This window comes from Leucopleurus acutus (assembly GCF_964270905.1).
Source record: "Leucopleurus acutus genome assembly, chromosome: 15".
Lineage (NCBI taxonomy): Eukaryota > Metazoa > Chordata > Mammalia > Artiodactyla > Delphinidae > Leucopleurus > Leucopleurus acutus.
In genome coordinates, this window is record NC_139157.1 from 76,132,666 (window position 1) to 76,157,354 (window position 24,689).

The following is a 24,689-nucleotide window of genomic DNA, read 5'->3' on the forward strand; positions in this document are numbered from 1 at the left end:
CTTGCACACAGGCTTCTTGGTGGTGGCAGCAGCAGCCTTAGCATTTCATGCCTGTCTCTGGGGTCCGTGCTTTTAGCCGCATCTCGCGCCCGTCTTTGGAGCTCGTTTAAGTGGCACTCTGAATCCCCTCTCCTCGTGCACCAGGAAACAAAAAGGCAAGAAAAAGTCTCTTGCCTCTTCGGCAGATCCAGACTTTTCCTGGACTCCCTCCTGGCTAGCCGTGGTGCACTAGCCCCCTGCAGGCTGTGTTCACGCCACCAACTCCAGTCCTCTCCCTGCGCTCCGACCGAAGCCCGTGCCTCAGCTCCCAGCCCCACCCGCCCCGGCGGGTGAGCAGACAAGCCTCTCGGGCTGGTGAGTGCCGTTCGGCACCAGTCCTCTGTGCGAGAATCTCTCCGCTTTGCCCTCCGCACCCCTGTTGCTGTTGTCTCCTCCGCGGCTCCGAAGGCCCCCCGTCCGCCACCCGCAGTCTCCGCTCGCAAAGGGGCTTCCTAGTGTGTGGAAACCTTTCCTCCTTCACGGCTCCCTCCCACTGGTGCAGGTCCCGTCCCTATTCTTTTGTCTCTGTTTTTTCTTTTTTCTTTTGCCCTACCCAGGTACGTGGGGGGTTTCTTGCGTTTTTGGAGGTCTGAGGTCTTCTGCCAGTGTTCAGTAGGTGTCCTGTAGGAGTTGTTCCCCGTGTAGATGTATTTCTGGCGTATCTGTGGGGAGGAAGGTGATCTCCGCCTCTTACTCTTCTCCCATCTTCCCCTCGTCCTAGTAGTTGATTCTTTTTTTTTTTTTTTTTTTTGCGGTACATGGGCCTCTCACTGCTGTGGCCTCTCCCGTTGCAGAGCACAGGCTCCAGACGTGCAGGCTCAGCGGGCATGGCTCACGGGCCCAGCTGCTCCGCGGCATGTGGGATCTTCCCAGACTGGGGCCCGAAGTCGTGTCCCCTGCATCAGCAGGCGGACTCTCAACCACTGTGCCACCAGGGAAGCCCAGTAGTTGATTCTTAAAACAACTTAGAGCACTTTCATATTAAATGAAAGACAAATAAGAGGCCAACGTCATTTCCTATGTGTCAATCATATTCCACTCAAGGTGAAGGGTACTTCCCTGTCTCTTTACTCTGGGCTTGACCCTTTGAAGTAACTCGGCCCAGGCATGTGGGCAGGAGTAACAGTGTGTGATTTCTCAGCCGAGACCTTTTGCTCTTGCCTAGGGTAAGCACATGTGGAAGAGAACAAAGCCCAATCTATAAAATGGAACCTTGCCCAGTGGGAGCTGCCAATGCAGGAGAGTTTTCCAGCAGAGCCCAGATGAACTGACCCTGTAGCAACCTATAGATAGCTGAGAAGAAACACTTATTGCTGTATACCACTAAGATTTTGTGGTTCTTTCTTTGTTACATAACAATAGCTGTCTGATACATTTGGTTTCAGTATTATAAAAAAGGCTTTATCTTTTCTAGTGATAGAAAGCTAGAAATAACTCCACAAATGTGTGTCAGATAATGATATGATTTTATATAAATTGTTTTTTAATACCAGTCACATTTAGGAATGGTAATTAACTTATATACAATATCACATACAATTAATAAAGCAAATTTGTATTTGTTGTGCCTTAAATTGCACTATAGGATAGTAAATAATGTGTTCTCATTAAGTTAGTTGGTTATGATTTTAATAATTGAAAGTCAATGAAATTGTGTGACTGGAAAATTCAACGAATACGTTCATAAGTATAAATATACTTTCAATAAATATAAAGTATATTTCTAGACAGATGTTAGACTTAATTACACATAAGAACTACATTTTAACAACAGGAATATTTTATATAATCAACAGAATCGAAACAAACAATTTGTTGAAAAGCAAACAACATTTTTAGCAACTAGTACTTTCAAAAGGACTTGACAAATATGTTGATTATATGAAATTAAAGGCCATTAGGTTTACAAATGTTAAGAACTTTTCTCCTTCTACATTGAGTCCCCTCTAAGACAACAGAAAATTATATAAGTGAAACTATTTAAGAAAGAAAAGTTAAAAAAAAATCTCATTGGGCTTCCCTGGTGGCGCAGTGGTTGAGAGTCCGCCTGCCGATGCAGGGGACACGGGTTCGTGCCCCGGTCCGGGAAGATCCCATGTGCTGCGGAGCGGCTGGGCCCGTGAGCCATGGCCACTGAGCCTGCGCGTCCAGAGCCTGTGCTCTGGCAACGGGAGAGGCCACAACAGTGAGAGGCCCGTGTACTGCAAAAAAAAAAAAAAAAAAAAAAAAAAAAAAAAAAAAAAATCTCATTTATAACCACTTATTTTAAATGCTCTGTTGATAAAGTAACAAAACATAAGCTCTCTTCTGTTACCTTTTAGCATCTATTACATGAAAACTTTTAAAATCTCATTTTTTAATAAAAGACAATTAATGGTCCATTTTAGAGAATAACAGAGCTAGACTGTATTGAGTAACATATTGTAAGGTATCGTTCCGTAAGAATAAGGAGGGCATTCTCAACTGAAACTGGCTGATTTTAGTATAGAAATAGGACTAATAATCTTTTATACACAATTTAAGACTATTAAATTGAATTAATGATTATATTTAGAGATGCATTTAAAATGCTCATTTAAAAATATTCTTGAAAATCTGTTAAGCACAAGATTTTCAATAATTTCAACTTTAGTATGCTTCTGATATTTGGTAAATTGCTAAGGAAGTGAGTTATTTTCAACAGTTCCTGTCTCTACTGAGTTCAAGAGAGTGCCCAGTCTCCATAAATAAAAAGTAAATAAAGGAAATGCATCAGAGAGTTGCAAAATAGTTTCATCATGCTTCTGAAGAAATTTCTTGATTTCTTGGTCCTCATGCCCCATTTTTGAAGCGTTGCCTTCTTCGGTTTCCTTCTGAAGAAGTTGTTCCAGAACGCAGAAAACAGAGAAAATATTTTCATAGCGTGTCACGTCGTAACTGGCTTGCACCTACAGATAAACAACAAACTAGTAAGAACCTACCGTATAGCACAGGGAACTCTACTCAGTGCTCTGCAGTGACCTAAATGAGAAGGAAATCCAAAAAACAGGGGATATATGTATATGTATAGCTGATTCACTTTGCTTTACAGTATAAACTAATACAATGTTGCACAATACTGTAAAGCAACTGTACTCCAATTAAAAAAAAAACTCCTTTAAAAAAATATTGGTTGTAGCTCAGATCAGCAAAAGCCAAATAAAGAGATCAAATTTTTGAACAAAAAGTAAAATACTTGGCTTATTTAACACCTTCTATCTTCCCGTTCCTCTGATTGGAGTGGGGGGAGAGAGATCAAAAGAGAACATTTCCTCTTCCAATCTTGGTGAATGACTTTTTCTTCTCATGGTTTGCAAAGTTCTGAATCCTTTCTCTACGGTGCTGCTATAATTCGTTACTGAGATGAATCTGCGAATACTCGGCAGAGAGTCTAACACACAACAAATCTTGTGTGTTGAATTCAATGTTTCACCAAAGACTTCCAATACTCCTGTCAATGATAACAAAAGGCTCTTTGGCGGTAGGATTTTAGGAACATGTTTCGAAGTGTAACTCAGTCCTAAAGCAGTTAGGGTTATGACCTGTAAGCGACTAGATGTGATCTCATCCTGAGACTACACAAACTGGGGAAAAGGAGGATTAGATTGTGTGGAATCAGATAGATGGTCATGAGAAGAAATGCAGATGTTTCTTGTACAAATTATTTGGCCTAGATGGCTGAAAGTGAGAAAAATCAAAGCAAGGCCTAAAAAGTGCACAGTGGAAAGCAGAACATGAGGGGATACAGGAAGCATGTAAAGATATAAACTGGCTTTATCATTTGCTTATTAAGAAATATGTTGGAAACATTCCAACAAATTTATCCACTGTAATAACACATAAATGAAGAAACATTCTCTTAGAGCCCAGAGGAATTATCTTCAACAAGGTTGTCTGATAAAAGAATAAAACATATACAGATAACTGATACTTTCATTTTCTTGACTGAGGTATAACTGACATTATATTAGTTTCATGTGTACAATGTAATGATTCAATATTTGTATATGCTGCAAAATGATCATCAAAATAAGTCCATTTAAAATCCATCAGCCTACATAGTTACAAAATTTTTCTTGTGATATTTTAAGATTGACTCTCCTAGCCACTTTCAAACATGCAATACAGTATTATTAACTATAGTCATCATGTTGTATATTACATCCCCATGATTTATTCATTTTGTAATGAAATCTATACCTTGTGACTCCCTTCACCCATTTTGCCCCCTACCCTCACCTCAGGTAACCCCCAATCTGTTTTCCATATCCAGGAGCTCAGTTGTTTGTTTTTCGGTTTCACATATAAAAGAGATCACACAGAAATTATCTTTTACTATTTGACTTATCTCACTTAGCATAATGCCTCAAGGTCCATCCACATGTTGCAAATGGAATGACTTCATTCTTTTTTACAGCTGAATAATAGTCCATTTTACATACATATATATGTGTGTGTGTGTGTATATATATGTATATATATACCCCACCTTTTCTTTATTCATCCATCGACAACATTTAGGTTGTTTCCATGTCTTGGCTATTTGGCTGTTGTAAATAATGCTGCAATGGACACAGGGGTGCAGTGCATATATCTTTTCTAATTAGTGTTTCAAATTAGTTAATACGAATAGAAGTGGAACTGTTGGATCAGACAGTAGTTCTATTTTTAATTTTTTTTTAACATCTTTATTGGGGTATAATTGCTTTACAATGGTGTGTTAGTTTCTGCTTTATAACAAAGTGAATCAGTCATACATAAACATATGTTCCCATATGTCTTCCCTCTTGCGTCTCCCTCCGTCCCACCCTCCCTATCCTACCCCTCCAGGCGGTCACAAAGCACCGAGCCAATATCCCTGTGCCATGCAGCTGCTTCCCACTAGCTATCTACCTTACTACGTTTGTTAGTGTGTATATGTCCATGACTCTCTCTTGCCCTGTCACAGCTAACCCTTCCCCCTCCCCATAACCTCAAGTCCGTTCTCTAGGAGGACTGTGTGTTTATTCCTGCCTTACCCCTAGGTTCTTCATGACATTTTTTTTTTCTTAAATTCCATATATATGTGTTAGCATACAGTATTTGTCTTTTTCTTTCTGACTTACTTCACTCTGTAGGACAGACTCTAGGTCTATCCACCTCATTACAAATAGCTCAATTTCGTTTCTTTTTATGGCTGAGTAGTATTCCATTGTATATATGTGCCACATCTTCCTTATCCATTCATGCGATGATGGGCACTTAGGTTGTTTCCATCTCCGGGCTATTGTAAATAGAGCTGCAATGAACATTTTGGTACATGACTCTTTTTGAATTTTGGTTTTCTCAGGGTATATGCCCAGTAGTGGAATTGCTGGGTCATATGGTAGTTCTATTTGAAGTTTTTTAAGGAACCTCCATACTGTTCTCCATAGTGGCTGAACCAATTCACATTCCCACCAGCAGTGCAAGACTGTTCCCTTTTCTCCACACCCTCTGCAGCATTTACTGTTTGTAGATTTTTTGATGATGGCCATTCTGACTGGTGTGAGATGATATCTCATTGTAGTTTTGATTTGCATTTCTCTAATGATTAATGATGTTGAGCATTCTTTCATGTGTTTGTTGGCAGTCTGTATATCTTCTTTGGAGAAATGTCTGTTTAGGTCTTCTGCCCATTTTTGGATTGGGTTGTTTGTTTTTTTGTTATTGAGCTGCATGAGCTGCTTGTAAATTTTGGAGATTAATCCTTTGTCAGTTGCTTCATTTGCAAATATTTTCTCCCATTCTGAGGGTTGTCTTTTGGTCTTGTTTATGGTTTCCTTTGCTGTGCAAAAGCTTTGAAGTTTCATTAGGTCCCATTTGTTTATTTTTGTTTTTATTTCCATTACTCTAGGAGGTGGGTCAGAAAGGATCTTTCTGTGATGTATGTCATAGAGTGTTCTGCCTGTGTTTTCCTCTAAGAGTTTGATAGTTTCTGGCCTTACATTTAGGTCTTTAATCCATTTTGAGCTTATTTTTGTGTATGGTGTTAGGGACTGATCTAATCTCATGCTTTTACATGTACCTGTCCAGTTTTCCCAGCACCACTCATTGAAGAGGCTGTCCTTTCTCCACTGTACATTCCTGCCACCTTTATCAAAGATAAGGTGTCCATATGTGCATGGGTTTATCTCTGGGCTTTCTATCCTGTTCCATTGATCCATCTTTCTGTTTTTGTGCCAGTACCATACCGTCTTGATAACTGTAGCTTTGTAGTATAGTCTGAAGTCAGGGAGCCTGATTCCTCCAGTTCCTTTTTTCGTTCTCAAGATTGTTTTGGCTTTTCGGGGTCTTTTGAGTTTCCATACAAATTGCAAATTTTTTTGTTCTAGTTCTGTGAAAAATGCCAGTGGTAGTTTCATAGGGATTGCATTGAATTTGTAGATTGCTTTGGGTAGTAGAGTCATTTTCACAATGTGGATTCTTCCAATCCAAGAACATGGTATATCTCTCCATCTATTTGTATCATCTTTAATTTCTTTCATCAGTGTCTTATAATTTTCTGCATACAGGTCTTTTGTCTCCTTAGGTAGGTTTATTCCTAGATATTTTATTCGTTTTGTTGCAATGGTAAATGGGAGTGTTTTCTTGATTTCACTTTCAGATTTTTCATCATTAGTGTATTTAAGAGATTTCTGTGCATTAATTTTGTATCCTGCAGATTTACCAAATTCATTGATTAGCTCTAGTAGTTTTCTGGTAGCATCTTTAGGATTCTCTATGTATAGTATCATGTCATCTGCAAATAGTGACAGCTTTACTTCTTTTCCAATTTGGATTCCTTTTATTTCCTTTTCTTCTCTGATTGCTGTGGCTAAAACTTCCAAAACTATATTGAATAAGAGTGGTGAGAGTGGGCAACCTTGTCTTGTTCCTGATCTTAGTGGAAATGGTTTCAGTGTTTCACCATTGAGGATGATGTTGGCTGTGGGATTGTCATATATGGCCTTTATTATGTTGAGGAAAGTTCCTTCTATGCCTACTTTCTGCAGGGTTTTTAATCATAAATGGGCGTTGAATTTTGTCAAAAGCTTTCTCTGCATCTATTGAGATGATCATATGGTTTTTCTCCTTCAATTTGTTAATATGGTTTATCACATTGATAGATTTGCGTATATTGAAGAATCCTTGCATTCCTGGAATAAACCCCACTTGGTCATGGTGTATGATCCTTTTAATGTGCTGTTGGATTCTGTTTGCTAGTATTTTGTTGAGGATTTTTGCATCTGTGTTCATCAGTGATATTGGCCTGTAGTTTTCTGACTTTGTGACATCCTTGTCTGGTTTGGTATCAAGGTGATGGTGGCCTTGTAGAAGGAATTTGGGAGTGTTCCTCCCTCTGCTATATTTTGGAAGAGTTTGAGAAGGATAGGTGTTAGCTCTTCTCTAAATGTCTGATAGAAATCGCCTGTGAAGCCATCTGGTCCTGGGCTTTTGTTTGTTGGAAGATTTTTAATCACAGTTTCAATTTCACTGCTTGTGATTGGTCTGTTCATATTTTCTGTTTCTTCCTGATTCAGTCTTGGCAGGTTGTGCATTTCTAAGAATTTGTCCATTTCTTCCAGATTGTCCATTTTATTGGCATAGAGTTGCTTGTAGTAATCTCTCATGATCTTTTGTATTTCTGCAGTGTCAGTTGTTACCTCTCCTTTTTCATTTCTAACTCTATTGATTTGAGTCTTCTCCCTTTTTTTCTTGATGAGTCTGGCTAGTGGTTTATCTATTTTGTTTATCTTCTCAAAGAACCAGCTTTTAGTTTTATTGATCTTTGCTATTGTTTCTTTCATTTCTTTTTCATTTATTTCTGATCTGATTTTTGTGATTTCTTTCCTTCTGGTAGCTTTGAGGTTTTTTTGTTCTTCTTTCTCTAATTGCTTGAGGTGCAAGGTTAGGTTGTTTATTCGAGATGTTTCCTGCTTCTTAAGGTGGGCTTGTATTGCTATCAACTTCCCCCTTAGAACTGCTTTTGCTGCATCCCATAGGTTTTGGGTCGTCGTGTCTCCATTGTCATTTGTTTCTAGGTATTTTTTTATTTCCTCTTTGATTTCTTCAGTGATCACTTCATTATTAAGTAGTGTATTGTTTAGCCTCCATGTGTTTGTATTTTTTACAGATCTTTTCCTGTAATTGATATCTAGTCTCATGGCATTGTGATCAGAAAAGATACTTGATACAATTTCAATTTTCTTAAATTTACCAAGGCTTGATTTGTGACCCAAGATATGATCTACCCTGGAGAATGTTCCATGAGCACTTGAGAAAAATGTGTATTCTGTTGTTTTTGGATGGAGTGTCCTATAAATATCAATTAAGTCCATCTTGTTTAATGTATCATTTAAAGCTTGTGTTTCCTTATTTATTTTCATTTTGGATGATCTGTCCATGGGTGAAAGTGGGGTGTTTAAGTCCCCTACTGTGAATGTGTTACTGTCGATTTCCCCTTTTATTGCTGTTAGTATTTTCTTATGTATTGAGGTGCTCCTATGTTGGGTGCATAAATATTTACAATTGTTATATCTTCTTCTTGGATCGATCCCTTGATCATTATGTAGTGTCCTTCTTTGTCTCTTTTAATAGTCCTTATTTTAAAGTCTATTTTGTCTGATATGAGAATTGCTACTCCAGCTTTCTTTTGGTTTCCATTTGCATGGAATATCTTTTTCCATCCCCTTATTTTCAGTCTGTATGTGTCTCTAGGTCTGAAGTGGGTCTCCTGTAGACAGCATATATAAGGGTCTTGTTTTTGTATCCATTCAGCTAATCTGTGTCTTTTGGTGGGAGCATTTAGTCCATTTACATTTAAGGTAATTATCGATATGTATGTTCCTATTCCCATTTTCTAAATTGTTTTGGGTTCGTTATTATAGGTCTTTTCCTTCTCTTGTGTTTCTTGCCTAGAGAAGATCCTTTAGCATTTGTTGTAAAGCTGTTTTGGTGGTGCTGAACTGTCTCAGCTTTTGCTTGTCTGTAAAAGTTTTAATTTCTCCATCAAATCTGAATGAGATCCTTGCTGGGTAGAGTAATCTTGGTTGCAGGTTTTTCTCCTTCATCACTTTCAGTATGTCCTGCCATTCCCTCTGGCTTCCAGAGTTTCTGCTAAGAGATCAGCTATTAACCTAATGGGGATTCCCTTATGTGTTATTTGTTGTTTTTTCCTTGCTGCTTTTAATATGCTTTCTTTGTATTTAATTTTTGACAGTTTGATTAATATGTGTCTTGGCGTATTTCTCCTTGGATTTATCGTGTATGGGACTCTCTGTGCTTCTTGGACTTGATTAACTATTTCCTTTCCCATGTTAGGGAAGTTTTCAACTATAATCTCTTCAAATATTTTCTCAGTCCCTTTCTTTTTCTCTTCTTCTTCTGGAACCCCTATAATTCGAATGTTGGTGCGTTTAATGTTGTCCCAGAGGTCTCTGAGACTGTCCTCAGGTCTTTTCATTCTTTTTTCTTTATTCTGCTCTGCAGTAGTTATTCCACTATTTTATCTTCCAGGTCACTTATCCGTTCTTCTGCCTCAGTTATTCTGCTATTGATCCCATTTAGAGTACTTTGAATTTCATTTATCTATTTTTAATTTTTTTGAGTGATCTCCATACTGTTTTCCATAGTGGCTGCACCAGTTTTCATTCCCACCAGCAGGTGCACAAGGGTTCCCTTTTTCTCTACATCTTCACGATTATTTGTTATTTCTTGTCTTTTTGATAATAACCATCCTAACAGGTGTAAGGTGATAGCTCATTGTGGCTTTAATTTGCATTTCCCTGATGACTAGTGATGTTGGGAATCCTGTCATGTACCTGCTGGCCATGTGTACATCTTCTTTGGAAAAACATCTATTCAGCTCCTCTGCCCATTTTTTAATTGGATGGTTTTTTGCTATTGAGATATATGAGTTATTTATATATTTTGGACTATTAACCTCTTAACAGGTATATGATTTGCAAACATTTTCTCCCATTCAGTAGGTTGCCTTTTCATTTTGTTGACTTTCCTTGCTTTGCTGAAGCTTTTTAAAAGTTTGAAGTAGCCCCAGGTTGATTTTTGCTTTTGGTGTCAATCCAAAAAATAATTGCCAAGACCAATGTCAAGGCACTCACTGCCTATGTTTCTTCCAGGACTTTTATGGGTGTAAAGCAGGCAGAGTATGTCTTGGTCCCTTTCCATTTGCTTGGAGAATCTCACTTTGGGCATGTTTAGCTCTGCTTCCAGGTGGGCTGGGGTTCCCTGTAGTGTCCCATTGCTTTACTTTGTTTGGGACTTTGCTTTTACCAGAATTTATCTGTCTTGGGTTCCACCTTTATCCCAAATGCCTATTCTCATAATATTAATTGGATAAACTCTTTTGCTCCAAGATATTTACATCTCATAGAACATTAACTTGAAATGAACTCCTCCATTTAGAGACAGTATACATTTAACTTACACCCCTTAGCAGCCCTCCAGCTCACCGTGACTCAGATGGCATGTCTGTGGGGGAGGTCTTTCCTGTAGTTCCCGAATTTTATCACACTGGCAGCCGCCTGCTCTGCCTAATCATATGTTCAGACACTTTCTGAAATAGTGCATAAGCTGAATAAAAGCTAAAATAAATGGAATTAAGATGACAGCTGATACCCTTCTACTATATTTTGGTGTAAGTTTTACATTCTCACTGTCAAATTAGACTGAACAGCACCAGTAGTGGAAAATCCCCAACACAGATGAAACATACTCACCTGGAAAATGCCCACGTGTTTTGCCTGAACACCTACCAGGAAGACTGAATGAAGCCCAGTACACAAGCATGATGGCTCTGTACATCCAATAGAAAGCTATCAATTTGTCTCTCTATCTGGGTCTTTCTGAACTGAAGGACTCCTGAGAGGCAGCTTCGATAGTCCCATGACTACTTCTTATACCTAATCACATTTTATACAGTAGGGGACTTTCAGAAGAGGAAATACTTTCCTGGTAGGAAAATCACCATGTATTTTTGTAGGTCACTTTTAGAATTAAATATTTCTTATGATTATTTTTCTATTTCTGAGTTGGGCTTGAGAAAGTCAAAGTATCCAAATATTTATTTAAATAGTAAAAAAAAAATATATTTCTTTACATGCTGCAAAATTTTACTTCAAAACTTAGATTATGAAATTAAGGCTATAGACAAATGGTGCCAGTTTCCTAATTGTTGTTTCAGTTGAAATTCAGTCAAGGTTAACTTGACATTTTTATAAAGACTTATTATCCTTGAAGCAGACGTATCTACTTGCTTACTCCATACCCACTTCTCCCTCATTTTTCATCAACAGAACCCCAGTTTTGTTCAGAATGACAACAGATCAACAAAAAATGTATATTTTCCAGTCTCTCTTAAGGCTAATTCTGGTCAAAGAAATGGAAATATAAGTAACTGGGTGGGGCTTCTGGGAAAGTGCTTTAATAGCAGGCAAAATCTGGTGGAATGCACTTTTGCCTTCTCTCTTCACCATTGGTCCTGCTTGGAACTACACATGTAATGCTTGGAGGTCCAGCAGCCTTGTTGTGAGCCTGAGGATGAAGGCTGCCCATGGATAAGTAGAAAGGGCCAGATTCTGGATGGCATTGTGCAGCTCAATATACCCACGCAGGATGGCTGTACCTTCCTGCACTGTGCTGGGGCTCCCTTCTTCCATTTTGGTCTTTTAGAATCGGAAGCTTGAGACTTGATCTGGGCAGGAAGGAAGCTCTTAAGTTTCCTTTGTCTTGGAAAGGTGCTGCAGACGCAGAAGGGACAGCGATGGCTAAAGGGACAAAAACAGTCACACTCCTTGGCAGCTGGTCATGTGGCAAAAGGACTGTACATGGAAGGTGTGGCTTGCAGTTTGGATGCTTATGTATAATGCTGAAAAATATGAACATGTAAATAGTTCACTAAATTCAACACTTGGACAATTTAAGTGTGCTAACCAAGGGCATGCAGAAGTGCAGTCTGACTCTTTCAGAACTAAGCATGCTGCTACGGAAAGGGTAAAAAAAAAAAGCCACGACATTTTTCTTATTGCTCCAAATGTAAGAGATGAAGGAGAAAACTGGATCGTTAAAGGGCAGAAAACCAAGTCAAAGAGTACAGGTGCATGGCCTAAATGTTCAATTAAATGTTCACGGAATATAATATGCCATTGGCTCAGTATCCCACATGCCAGATTTTATTAGACAGAAGCAATAAGTAAGATACAATTAAGACAAGCAGTTTCTAAAAGAATGAATTCAGCACAGTACTTCAAAGGAAAAGGTCAGTTGTCTACCTGATAATTAAGTGAAAAACTTACCCCTAAGTTTTAATAACTTAGCCTTTTTTATCTACTAGAAGGCAGTAGATTTCAGTCAAGGAGCTGAGGAGGATAAAAGTTAACTCTCCAGCAGATGTTTACTAAGCAGCTTGCAGCTTCTGAAGCACACGAGAAGATACTGACAGAGCCCAGTGCGATACTGCACGTGACCATGCTAGCAACCGTGCCTGAGAACAGAGTAGGAGAACCACATGCATATTATATATCATCTATATAAAATATAAATCACACACACACACACACACACACACACACACACACACACACACACACAATCAATGAACTTATGGTTACAATAGAACCCTGGCAACCTGGGTGCCAGACCCATACCGAGGGAGTATAAGGCAAAAGGCTGATCAGAGCAGAGTGTAGTTAGCTAATTAGGGAAGATGTCCTAGGGATGTATTGTGGGCCAAGGCCCAAAGGGAGTGAGGTGTATAGATGGTGAATCACCTTTTGATCAAAGTGTCAGGTCAAAAAGAATAAAAAGGATTCAATGGATATTAATCCATTTTGCTTTAACAGATAATGGTATAGTTATCTGCCTAAAATGTTGCATCCTAGAGACTGGCTCTGAGAGGCTAATGTCTAATTTGTAGGTAACTTAGATGAAAAATCCTAAACTATTAAAATGACTAGCATTTAGGATCTTGATATTTTGCCATGTTTCCAGTGGGAAGTAGTTTAATCTTTCAGTATAAATCTGAAAGATTTATACATAAAAATGTCAATGAAAGGAATAGACATAACATAATTTTTAAAAAATCTGTCATAATTAGCCTTGTTTAAAGATGATGGTTTTCTCATTAACCAATTTTACCTAGTTTTCTCAAATCTGTTTCTTGGGGCTGAATATTAACACAGCACAGGATCACAAATTTTCAAATAAGTATTATCTATTATTTATCATCATCATCATCATTATCGTCATCATCATCGTTATGTTTTTACCCAAAGTGAAAAAGATATCCCTATCCATAAGGTACTTTGAACCTAGAGGAAAGCTACTGGTATTATTCAAGTACTGTACTATGGTCAACTGTTGGGGGCACTTCACGTTCACTGTGAACTGTTCCTGTAGAGATGTGTAAGAACCTGATGATGCACCTTCACCTACTTTCCTCTACCAAGAAAATCCTTCATGAATAGCAGTCATCTAGCAGACAATTCCTTTTTGCATAGAAGGGTGGTAACAAGGAACCTAAATGTGAGACAATTATTTTAAAGTCTTTCTGATATGAGAAGGCCCTGAAGTAGGCGTAGGTGTGGGTTAAACATGGCATCTTATAGGAAATAGAAAAAGTTCCAGTTATTTGACTAGTGTGAGGTGAATCAACTTGTTCATCTATTCTAGTGGTAGGTTGGTAAAAATGACCTTCTAAGCAGTACACCCTTTTGGTGACTAACTCAATAACATCACAGATTAAACCCTAAGTGCTTTAAATTTTATATTTGCACATTTCTCTGGGGAAATCTCCTGTGGTTTGACTCCAATTCATCCCTTTCTTGGTCATCAGAATAGCAGATTGTTGGACATAATAATAAGATAGATCCCACATCAATTTTAATTCTCAAATCTCTTCGTGTAAAGAACAGAGAGTTCCCGATACAGGGACAAAGCATTTCTTCTATGAGATCCCCTGAGTCAACTTGAAGTAGCTTTACCCGGCATCCCCACTGCTTTCTTAGGATCTGCGCCCTTAATTATGGGGTCATCAACCCCACTCAGAAACTTTTTCACTACTTTATACCACAGTATTAAACTTAGTCTCAGGCTGGAAATGCCTTTCATGCATTTTGAGAAGCAAACAGATCATTTATTTGTCTGGACTTCCATCACAGTAGTTCTTGACAAAGCAGTACAAACCGGATGACTTTGTTATTATTCTGAGTCTATTAAGTGAAAGAGCAGGGCTCACAGACTGGAATAAAAGTAGCTGAATTCATTAAGGATGAATTTAGCTGCGAATACTTAGCACTTTATGACGTTATGTTTCTGCCTGCCTCACGCGCACCTCCTCTCTTGCTTCAGTCCTGTTACAAGCACTGATTGGGTACCTGCAAATGCTAGACCCCACCGTGAGTGCTGAGAACGCAGAGGTGAATAGGACAGGATCCCTACCTGTAGGAGAGCTCCTCACACGCCTCTAGGGAGACAAAGAAGTAGAAAATAATGGCAATGCAGAGTGCGTGCATGCTATACGGGCTATAGAGGAACTCTAAAGATAGCTGAGTCACCTGTGTGAGAAGATGCTGAAGGGCAGGAAATTAGTCGTGAACGATCACCCTGTAGGCTCAGCTCCTGCTGGATGGGATGGCAGGATTCTTTTGCAGAGGTGACCTGAAAGTTATCGTCAGCACAGGCCAACACCTGTCTGGCTTCCACCACAGGGCTCTCAGTCTCTGGTCGTTCAGTATGCGCTGGGGCAAGGGAGCAGCAGAGAGCTTAAAGGGGGAGTTGGGGGGTGTCAGCATTCTCTGCAACAGCTCACTCGGCACAGACCCCACCTCTCAGCCTTCTTTAAGGCAGTGGAACCAGACCCATCTGACTGGTACATGCAGTCAAAGGCCAAGTCAGGCCTATATGTTAAGAAAATCTTACAGACTGTGTTTGGTTCCATGAGGTCTATGGTTACTTTCATGCCTGACACTTATCTTCCTGAAGGAAGGCACGGAGAACAAGAGAAATGACGGAAGTATAATTCGTCATTATTATACCTTACAGCAGAGAGAATGCACCGCTTCACTAAGTGAAGCCACCACCGCCATGCAGTTCAGACACCGCGTGAGTAGAAGAAATCAGAGCTGGTGAAATGTCTGATATATATTAGAAACAGAGATCCAGATGGCCGTTATTTATGGCAAACACATGTCCAAATAGCCGGTGGGGATAAAATCAACAAGAAACTTTCCTCTTTAGGACTCCAAATAACACTATCCAAGACAGCATCAAAACCTGCGCAACCAGGCAGAAGGCAGAAACCAGATTTGCTGGAGTAGAATCGATGACCACCCAGACTAAAAAGGAATCTAGAGGCTGCTTAGCTAAGCGTTGATAAATGTGCCAAAGTAAGCAAGAAATGTAGATACATTTTTAAGAGCACTGGATCCAAAGCCTAAGATTAGTGACAACAGGGGGTGGACTCATAAGTGACCAGATCTTTTCCAATACTTTTGTTTGGAAACTGAAAGCTAACTTTGGCCTCAGATAAATCTACTAATTATCTCCCAAAGCACACCTGAACAGGGTTGTATTTACAGAAATTTAAAGCCAACACATTTGTCCCTTTTTCTTCCTATTTTAAACATGTGTCACCACTGATTCAATGAAATCATTTTATCAGAACTTGCTTTCAAAGGCTAAGTGAAACTGCACAGCACCCAGGAAAGTCTGGAAACACAAAAGAGAAAAAACTGAATGTTTTCATGAACATTTATTGACACAGAGACTGTGTCTGTAGCAAAGTGAGTACTGCATTTCTTGTTCTTTTGTTTTTTTAAAAATCAACTGACCACCATTTCTTTTTTTAAAAATCAGATTTTTTGAGATATAATTGACATACAGTAAAATTTACCCTTTTTAAAGTGTTTGGTATCATGAATTTGATAAGTTACTTTTAAGAACAAAGAAATGTCATAATAGAAGTAATCTTTGAACAAAAGAAAAAGCAATCATGCTATAGCCATGTAATATTGTTTAACAGCATTTTAAATGTTTTGCTACCTTCTAGTTGATTTATTAAAATATATATAAAACATTTAGTGTTTTTTTACTACTATATGAAATAACTTCTATAACCATGATTATAATAACTATAATTTGTTACTTGAAGATACTCTAGAGAATTTTTTTAAAAGAAAAGATCCATATGCAATGCAGAAAGTTTAGGACAAGGCACTAGACTTCCAACTATGAGACAGTTATCTGGTTTGACTATTTTCATTACCTTTGTGCTGAGAGGCTGCTGGGGAAATTTATCTGTTACAAAAGTGCTAAGTGGTTCTACAGAAAGCTTTGGTATGTTAGTGCTGGTGAAAGTTGCTACCTGATGACAAATGTAAAGAAAGGAATATAGAACCAGAGGACCTAACCTTCCGTGTCTCCTTCAAAGAACATCTCCTCAGTAGCTACAGCCAACCGTATGCTGAGATGGAAATTATACAAAGATGACTAGAAGTATGGCTTCATATCCTTTAGGCATCACGGTTCAAGGTAGAACTACATATGGGAATAAGCATAATACAATGGGATGTATATTGTAAGAGTGTTCTTGTATTTGCATTGCTCCTGGATGAGTTACAGTCAAAAACATGAAGAATGCTCTCAGCATATAATCTCAATGGAGAATGCTAAATGCCTCTGTTTTAAACTAGCAATGGCTTACAAGGAAAATTAAATACGTTATGGGGAATTAAGTTAACTTAAATGCACTGAAAATAAAACAAGTGGGAGAACTCAGTATACATATATTAATATACAGGTTATAAAAGTGTTTCTCATCTTTTTTAGATACATGTTCCAAAACGAAAATCAAGTATTCTGAGGAGTACCCACATTTGTAAGACAGATCAGTTACTTTGCTTAACCAGTACTGTATGGACTTGGTTATATGCTTTATAAGCAATTATTTTCAGGAAAAAAAAAACGTTCCCAAGTAAGTTGACTATCATTGGTTAATTTCAAAGAAATGTTTAAAATAAACGCTGACCACATTTTAAATGTAACTGTATTTGTTTCTGAATTTTAGTCTGAAATTACAATAAATTTTACCTTTTTTAGAAACTGAACTATGCCGCTAACATTAGAAAAGTGATTGATTCTTTATTCAAACTTAACCCCAAAATGTAATATCTGGATCTGATATAAAAATGACATTAAAACTTTAAGATGATATATTTCACTAATGCAACCAAAAAACTCTCCAAATACTTCAAGAAAGTGGCTTCAGCAATGAAAAATGAATATTTCGTTCAAAAACTTTTTCATACTCTAATTTATAATGTAAGGAAATACAGCAGTTTCTTGTAAAATGTTCCACTTTGGGGGAATAAGAAGCCAACTTCTCCGGATGGCTAACTTCCAGACATCAGGTATCTTGGAATTTGCAGACCCTGAGACAGTGAAATGTCCACTAGGAGACAGTTCCTGGTGGACTGTGCAGTGACTCTGCAGGAGGGTCTCGGGTCCTCACTCAGATACTCTCAGCTCACTTCTGGGGCTCATTCTGAAGGTAACAAGGACAGAGGAGGAAGTTCTGCTAGAGGAAAGCAAAAGAAGTGAGAACTGACAGCAAGGGAAAAACTATAAAACTCAGACTGGATCTTCTAAAATGGAAAAGGAGCTCCGTATGCTTGACTGTGCCTCCAAGGACATAACCGCACAATTCAAAAGCAGATGATGGGTATGACAAATGTATAAATGATGCTTGATTCATTCAGTTTAATAAATTGAATTTACTATAGCATTCCATTAAAATGTTAAAGTTTAAAAAGTATCTTGTTCATGTGGGAAATATTCTTATGCAGAATAATTTTTGTAGTGATTTTAGAAGACGTGATGTACCATCAAATAACGGTACTTATTTTAGCGTAACTAATATGTTCCTGAGCATTACCCACAGCAAATTACTACAAAATAGTTTTTCTTGGCAAGTATACTAGAAAGTTTAGTAGCAGTGTCTTTTCAAAGATACACTGCGTTTTAAGAAAACTCAGAGAGGAGGCGGAGGGGGAAGATGGCGGAAGAGTAAGACGCGGAGATCACCTTCCTCCCCACAGATACACCAGAAATACATCTACACGTGGAGCAACTCCTGCAGGACACCTACTGAACGCTGGCAGAAGACCTCAGACTTCCCAAAAGGCAAGAAACTCCCCACGTCCCTGGATAGGGCAAAAGAAAAAAGAATAAACAGAGACAAAAGAATAGGGACTGTACCTGCACCAGTGGGAGGGAACTGTGAAGGAGGAAAGGTTTCCACACACTAGAAGCCCCTTTGCGGGTGGAGACTGCGGGTGGCAGAGGAGGAAGCTTCAGAGCCGTGGAGGAGAGCGCAGCCACAGGGGTGCAGAGGGCAAAGCAGAGAGATTCCCGCACAGAGGATCGGTGCCGACCGGCACTCACCAGCCCGAGAGGCTTGTCTGCTCACCCGCTGGGGCAGGCGGGGCTGCGAGCTGAGGCTCAGGCTTCGGTCGGAGCGCAGGGAGAGGACTGGGGTTGGCGGCGTGAACACAGCCTGAACGGTTTAGTGCGCCATGGCTAGCCGGGACGGAGTCCAGGAAAAGGTCTGGAGCTGCCGAAGAGGCAAGAGACTTTTTCTTGCCTCTTTGTTTCCTGGTGCATGAGGAGAGGGGATTAAGAGCACTGCTTAAAGGAGCTCCAGAGACGGGCGCGAGCCGCGGCTAAAAGCACGGACCCCAGAGACGGGCGGGAGACGCTAAGGCTGCTGCTGCCGCCACCAAGGGGCCTGTGTGCGAGCACAGGTCACTGTCCACACCACTCTTCCGGGGAACCTGTGCAGCCCGCCACTGCCAGGGTCTCGGGATCCAGGGACAACTCCCCCGGGAGAACGCACGGCACGGCCTCAGGCTGGTGCAACGTCACGCCAGCCTCTGCCGCTGCAGGCTCGCCCCTCACGCCATGCCCCTCCCTCCCCCAGGCCTGAGTGAGCCAGAGCCCCCGAATCAGCGGCTCCTTTAACCCCGTCCTGTCTGAGCAAACAGAAGACGCCCTCCAGCGACCTACACGCAGAGGCGGGGCCAAATTCAAAGCTGAGCCCCCGGAGCTGTGCGAACAAAGAAGAGAAAGGGAAATCTCTCCCAGCAGCCTCAGAAGCAGCGGATTAAAGCTCCACAATCAACTTGATGTACCTGCAACTCTGGAATACCTGAATAGACAACCAATCATCCCAAATTAAGGAGGTGGACTTTGAGAGCAAGATTTATGATTTTTTCCCCTTTTCCTCTTTTTGTGAGTGTGTATGTGTATGCTTCTGTGTGAGATGTTGTCTGTAGCTTTGCTTCCACCATTTTTCCTAGGGTTCTAGCCTTCCTTTTTTTTTTTCCTTAATTTTTTTTAATTATAATAACTTTATTATATTTTATTTTTATTTTACTTTATCTTCTTTCTCTCTTTCCTTCCTTCCCTCCTTCCTTCTTTCCTTCCTCCCTCCATCCTTTCTTTCTATCTTTCTTTCTACTTCTACTAATTCTTTCTACTTTTTGTCCCTTTTATTCTGAGCCGTGTGGATGAAAGGCTCTTGGTGCTACAGTCAGGAGTCAGTGCTGTGCCTCTGAGGTGGGAGAGCCAACGTCAGGACACTGGTCCACAAGAGATCTCCCAGCTCCACATAATATCAAATGGCGAAAATCTCCCAGAGATCTCCATCTCAACACCAGCACCCAGCTTCACTCAGTGACCAGCAAGCTGACACACTATGCCAAACAACTAGCAAGACAGGAACACAACCTCACCCATTAACAGAGAGGCTGCCTAAAATCATAAGTCCACAGACACCCCAAAACACACCACCAGACGTGGACCTGCCCACCAGAGAGACAAGATCCAGCCTCATCCACCACAACACAGGCACTAGTCCCCTCCACCAGGAAGCCTACACAACCCTCTGAACCAACCTTAGCCACTGGGGACAGACATCAAAAACAACGGGAACTACGAACCTGCAGCCTGCAAAAAGGAGACCCCAAACACAGTAAGATAAGCAAAATGAGAAGACAGAAAAACACACAGCAGATGAAGGAGCAAGATAAAAACCCACCAGAACTAACAAATGAAGAGGAAATAGGCAATCTACCTGAAAAAGAATTCAGAATAATGATAGTAAAGATGATCCAAAATCTTGGAAATAGAATGGACAAAATGCAAGAAACATTTAACAAGGACCTAGACGAACTAAAGATGAAACAAACAATGATGAACAACACAATAAATGAAATTAAAAGTACTCTAGATGGGATCAATAGCAGAATAACTGAGGCAGAAGAACGCATAAGTGACCTGGAAGATAAAATAGTGGAAGTAACTACTGCAGAGCAGAATAAAGAAAAAAGAATGAAAAGAACTGAGGATAGTCTCAGAGACCTGTGGGACAACATTAAACGCACCAACATTCGAATTATAGGGGTTCCAGAAGAAGAAGAGAAAAAGAAAGGGACTGAGAAAATATTTGAAGAGATTATGGTTGAAAACTTCCCTAATATGGGAAAGGAAATAGTTAATGAAGTCCAGGAAGCACAGAGAGTCCCATACAGGATAAATCCAAGGGGAAATACGCCAAGACACATATTAATCAAACTGTCAAAAATTAAATACAAAGAAAGCATATTAAAAGCAGCAAGGGAAAAACAACAAATAACACACAAGGGAATCCCCATAAGGTTAACAGCTGATATGTCAGCGGAAACTCTGCAAGCCAGAAGGGAGTGGCAGGACATACTGAAAGTGATGAAGGAGAAAAACCTGAAACCAAGATTACTCTACCCAGCAAGGATCTCATTCAGATTTGATGGAGAAATTAAAACCTTTACAGACAAGCAAAAGCTGAAAGAGTTCAGCACCACCAAACCAGCTTTACAACAAATGTTAAAGGAACTTCTCTAGGCAAGAAACACAAGAGAAGGAAAAGACCTACAATACCAAACCCAAAACAATTAATGAAATGGGAATAGGAACATACATATCGATAATTACCTTAAATGTAATTGGACTAAATGGTGCCAGCAAAAGACACAGATTGGCTGAATGGATACAAAAGCAAGACCCATATATATGCTGTCTACAAGAGACCCACTTCAAACCTAGGGACACATACAGACTGAAAGTAAGGGGATGGAAAAAGATATTCCATGCAAATGGAAATCAAAAGAAAGCTGGAGTAGCAATTCTCATATCAGAAAAAATACACTTTAAAATAAAGACTATTACAAGAGACAAAGAAGGACACTACATAATGATCAAGGGATAGATCCAAGAAGAAGATATAACAATTGTAAATATTTATGCACCCAACATAGGAGCACCTCAATACATAAGACAAATACTAACAGCCATAAAAGGAGAAATCGACAGTAACACATTCATAGTAGGGAACTTTAACACCCCACTTTCACCAATGGACAGATCATCCAAAATGAAAATAAATAAGGAAACACAAGCTTTAAATGATACATTACAGAAGATGGACTTAATTGATATTTATAGGACACTCCATCCAAAAACAACAGAATACACGTTTTTCTCAAGTGCTCATGAAACAGTCTCCAGGATAGAACATATCTTAGGTCATAAATCAAGCCTTGGTAAATTTAAGAAAATTGAAATTGTATCAAGTATCTTTTCTGACCACAACACCATGAGACTAGATATCAATTACAGGAAAAGATCTGTAAAAAATACAAACACATGGAGGCTAAACAATACACTACTTAATAACGAAGTGATCACTGAAGAAATCAAAGAGGAAATCAAAAAATACCTAGAAACAAATGACAACGGAGACACGATGACCCAAAACCTATGGGATGCAGCAAAAGCAGTTCTAAGAGGGAAGTTTATAGCAATACAAGCCCACCTTAAGAAACAAGAAACATCTTGAATAAACAACCTAACCTTTTACCTAAAGCAATTAGAGAAAGAAGAACAAAAAAAAACCCCCAAAGTTAGCAGAAGGAAAGAAATCATAAAAATCAGATCAGAAATAAATGAAAAAGAAATGAAGGAAACAATAGCAAAGATCAATAAAACTAAAAGCTGCTTCTTTGAGAAGATAAAATAGGTAAACCATTAGCCAGACTCATCAAGAAAAAAAGGGAGAAGACTGAAATCAATAGAATTAGAAATGAAAAAGGAGAAGTAACAACTTACACTGCAGAAATACAAAAGATCATGAGAGATTACTACAAGCAACTCTATGCCAATAAAATGGACAACCTGGAAGAAATGGACAAATTCTCAGAAATGCACAACATGCGAAGCCTGAATCAGGAAGAAATAGAAAATATGAACAGACCAATCACAAGCACTGAAATTGAAACTCTGATTAAAAACCTTCCAAAAAACAAAAGCCCAGGACCAGATGGCTTCACAGGCGAATTCTATCAAACATTTAGAGAAGAGCTAACACCTATCCTTCTCAAACTCTTCCAAAATATAGCCGAGGGAGGAACACTCCCAAATTCATTCTATGAGGCCACCATCACCTTCATACCAAAACCAGCCCAGGATGTCACAAAGAAAGAAAACTACAGGACAATATCACTGATGAACACAGATGCAAAAATCCTCAAGAAAATACTAGCAAACAGAATCCAACAGCACATTAAAAGGATCATACACCATGATCAACTGGGGTTTATTCCAGGAATGCAAGGATTCTTCAATATACGCAAATCAATCAACGTGATAAACCATAATAACAAACTGAAGGATTAAAAACCATATGATAATCTCAGTATATGCAGAAAAAGCTTTCAACAAAATTCATCAGCCATTTATGATAAGAACTCTCCAGAAAGTAGGCATAGAGGGAACTTTCCTCAACATAATAAAGGCCATATATGACAAACCCACAGCCAATATCATCCTCCATGTTGAAAAACTGAAAGCATTTCCACTAAGATCAGGAAAAAGACAAGGATGCCCAATCTCACCACTCTTATTCAATATAGTTTTGGAAGTTTTAGCCACAGCAATCAGAGAAGAAAAGGAAATAAAAGGAATCCAAATCGGAAAAGAGGTAAAGCAGTCACTGTTTGCAGATGACATGATACTATATATAGAGAATCCTAAAGATGCTACCAGGAAACTACTAGAGCTAATCAATGAATTTGGTAAAGTAGCAGGATACAAAATTAATGCACAGAAATCTCTGTCATTCCTATACACTAATGATGAAAAATCTGAAAGTGAAATGAAGAAAACACTCCCATTTACCATTGCAACAAAAAGAGTAAAATATCTAGGAGTAAACCTACCTAAGGAGACAAAAGACCTGTATGCAGAAAATTATAAGACACTGATGAAAGAAATTAAAGATGATACAAATAGATGGAGAGACATACCATGTTCTTGGATTGGAAGAATCAACATTGTGGAAATGACTATACTACCGAAAGCAATCTACAGATTCAATGCAATCTCTATCAAACTACCACTGGCATTTCTCACAGAACTAGAACAATTAATTTCACAATTTGTATGGAAACACAAAAGACCCCGGATAGCCAAAGCAATCCTGAGAACGAAAAACGGAGCTGGAGAAATCAGGCTCCCGGACTTCGGACTATACTACAAAGCTACAGTAATCAAGACAGTATGGTACCAGCACAAAAACAGAAAGATAGATCAATGGAACAGGGTAGAAAGCCCAGAGATAAACCCACACACATAAGGTCACCTTATCTTTGATAAAGGAGGCAGGAATGTACAGTGGAGAAAGGACAGCCTCTTCAATAAGTGGTGCTGGGAAAACTGGACAGGTACATGTAAAAGTATGCGATTAGATCACTCCGTAACACCATACACAAAAATAAGTTCAAAATGGATTAAAGACCTAAACATAAGGCCAGAAACTATCAAACTATTAGAGGAAAACATAGGCAGAACACTCTATGACATAAATCACAGAAAGATCCTTTTTCACCCACCTCCTAGAGAAATGGAAATAAAAACAAAATTAAACAAATGGGACCTAATGAAATTTCAAAGCTTTTGCACAGCAAAGGAAACCATAAATAAGACCAAAAGACAACCCTCATAATGGGAGAAAATATTTGCAAATGAAGCAACTGACAAAGGATTAATTTCCAAAATTTACAAGCAGCTCATTCATTTCAATAACAAAAAACCAAAAAACCCAATCCAAAAATGGGCAGAAGACCTAAATAGACATTTCTCCAAAGAAGATATACAGACTGCCAACAAACACATGAAGGAATGCTCAACATCATTAATCATTAGGGAAATGCAAATCAAATCTACAATGAGATATCATCTCACACCAGTTAGAATGGCCATCATCAAAAAATCTAGAAACAATAAATGCTGGAGAGGGTGTGGAGAAAAGGGAACACTCCTGCACTGCTGGTGGGAATGTGAATTGGTACAGCCACTGTGGAGAACAGTATGGAGGTTCCTTAAAAAACTACAAATAGAACTACCATATGACCCAGCAATCCCACTACTGGGCATATACCCTGAGAAAACCATAATTCAATAAGAGTCATGTACCAAAGTGTTCATTGCAGCTCTATTTACAATAGCCCGGAGATGGAAACAAC

General features: G+C 39.1%; 1 protein-coding gene across 3 annotated transcripts in view; it reads right to left on the bottom strand.

Moving 5' to 3' along the window:
• Nucleotides 1-2,696: 2,696 nt before the first annotated feature.
• Nucleotides 2,697-24,689, bottom strand: part of MEI4 (meiotic double-stranded break formation protein 4) — a gene marked incomplete at both ends in the record, with an annotated part of 204,006 nt that continues 182,013 nt past the window's right edge. For all 3 annotated transcript variants that reach the window (XM_082855914.1, XM_082855915.1, XM_082855913.1), the window contains one exon: nucleotides 2,697-2,966. In XM_082855914.1, the coding sequence (XP_082712040.1) occupies nucleotides 2,697-2,966 (270 nt within the window). The remainder of the gene's footprint in view (nucleotides 2,967-24,689) is intronic.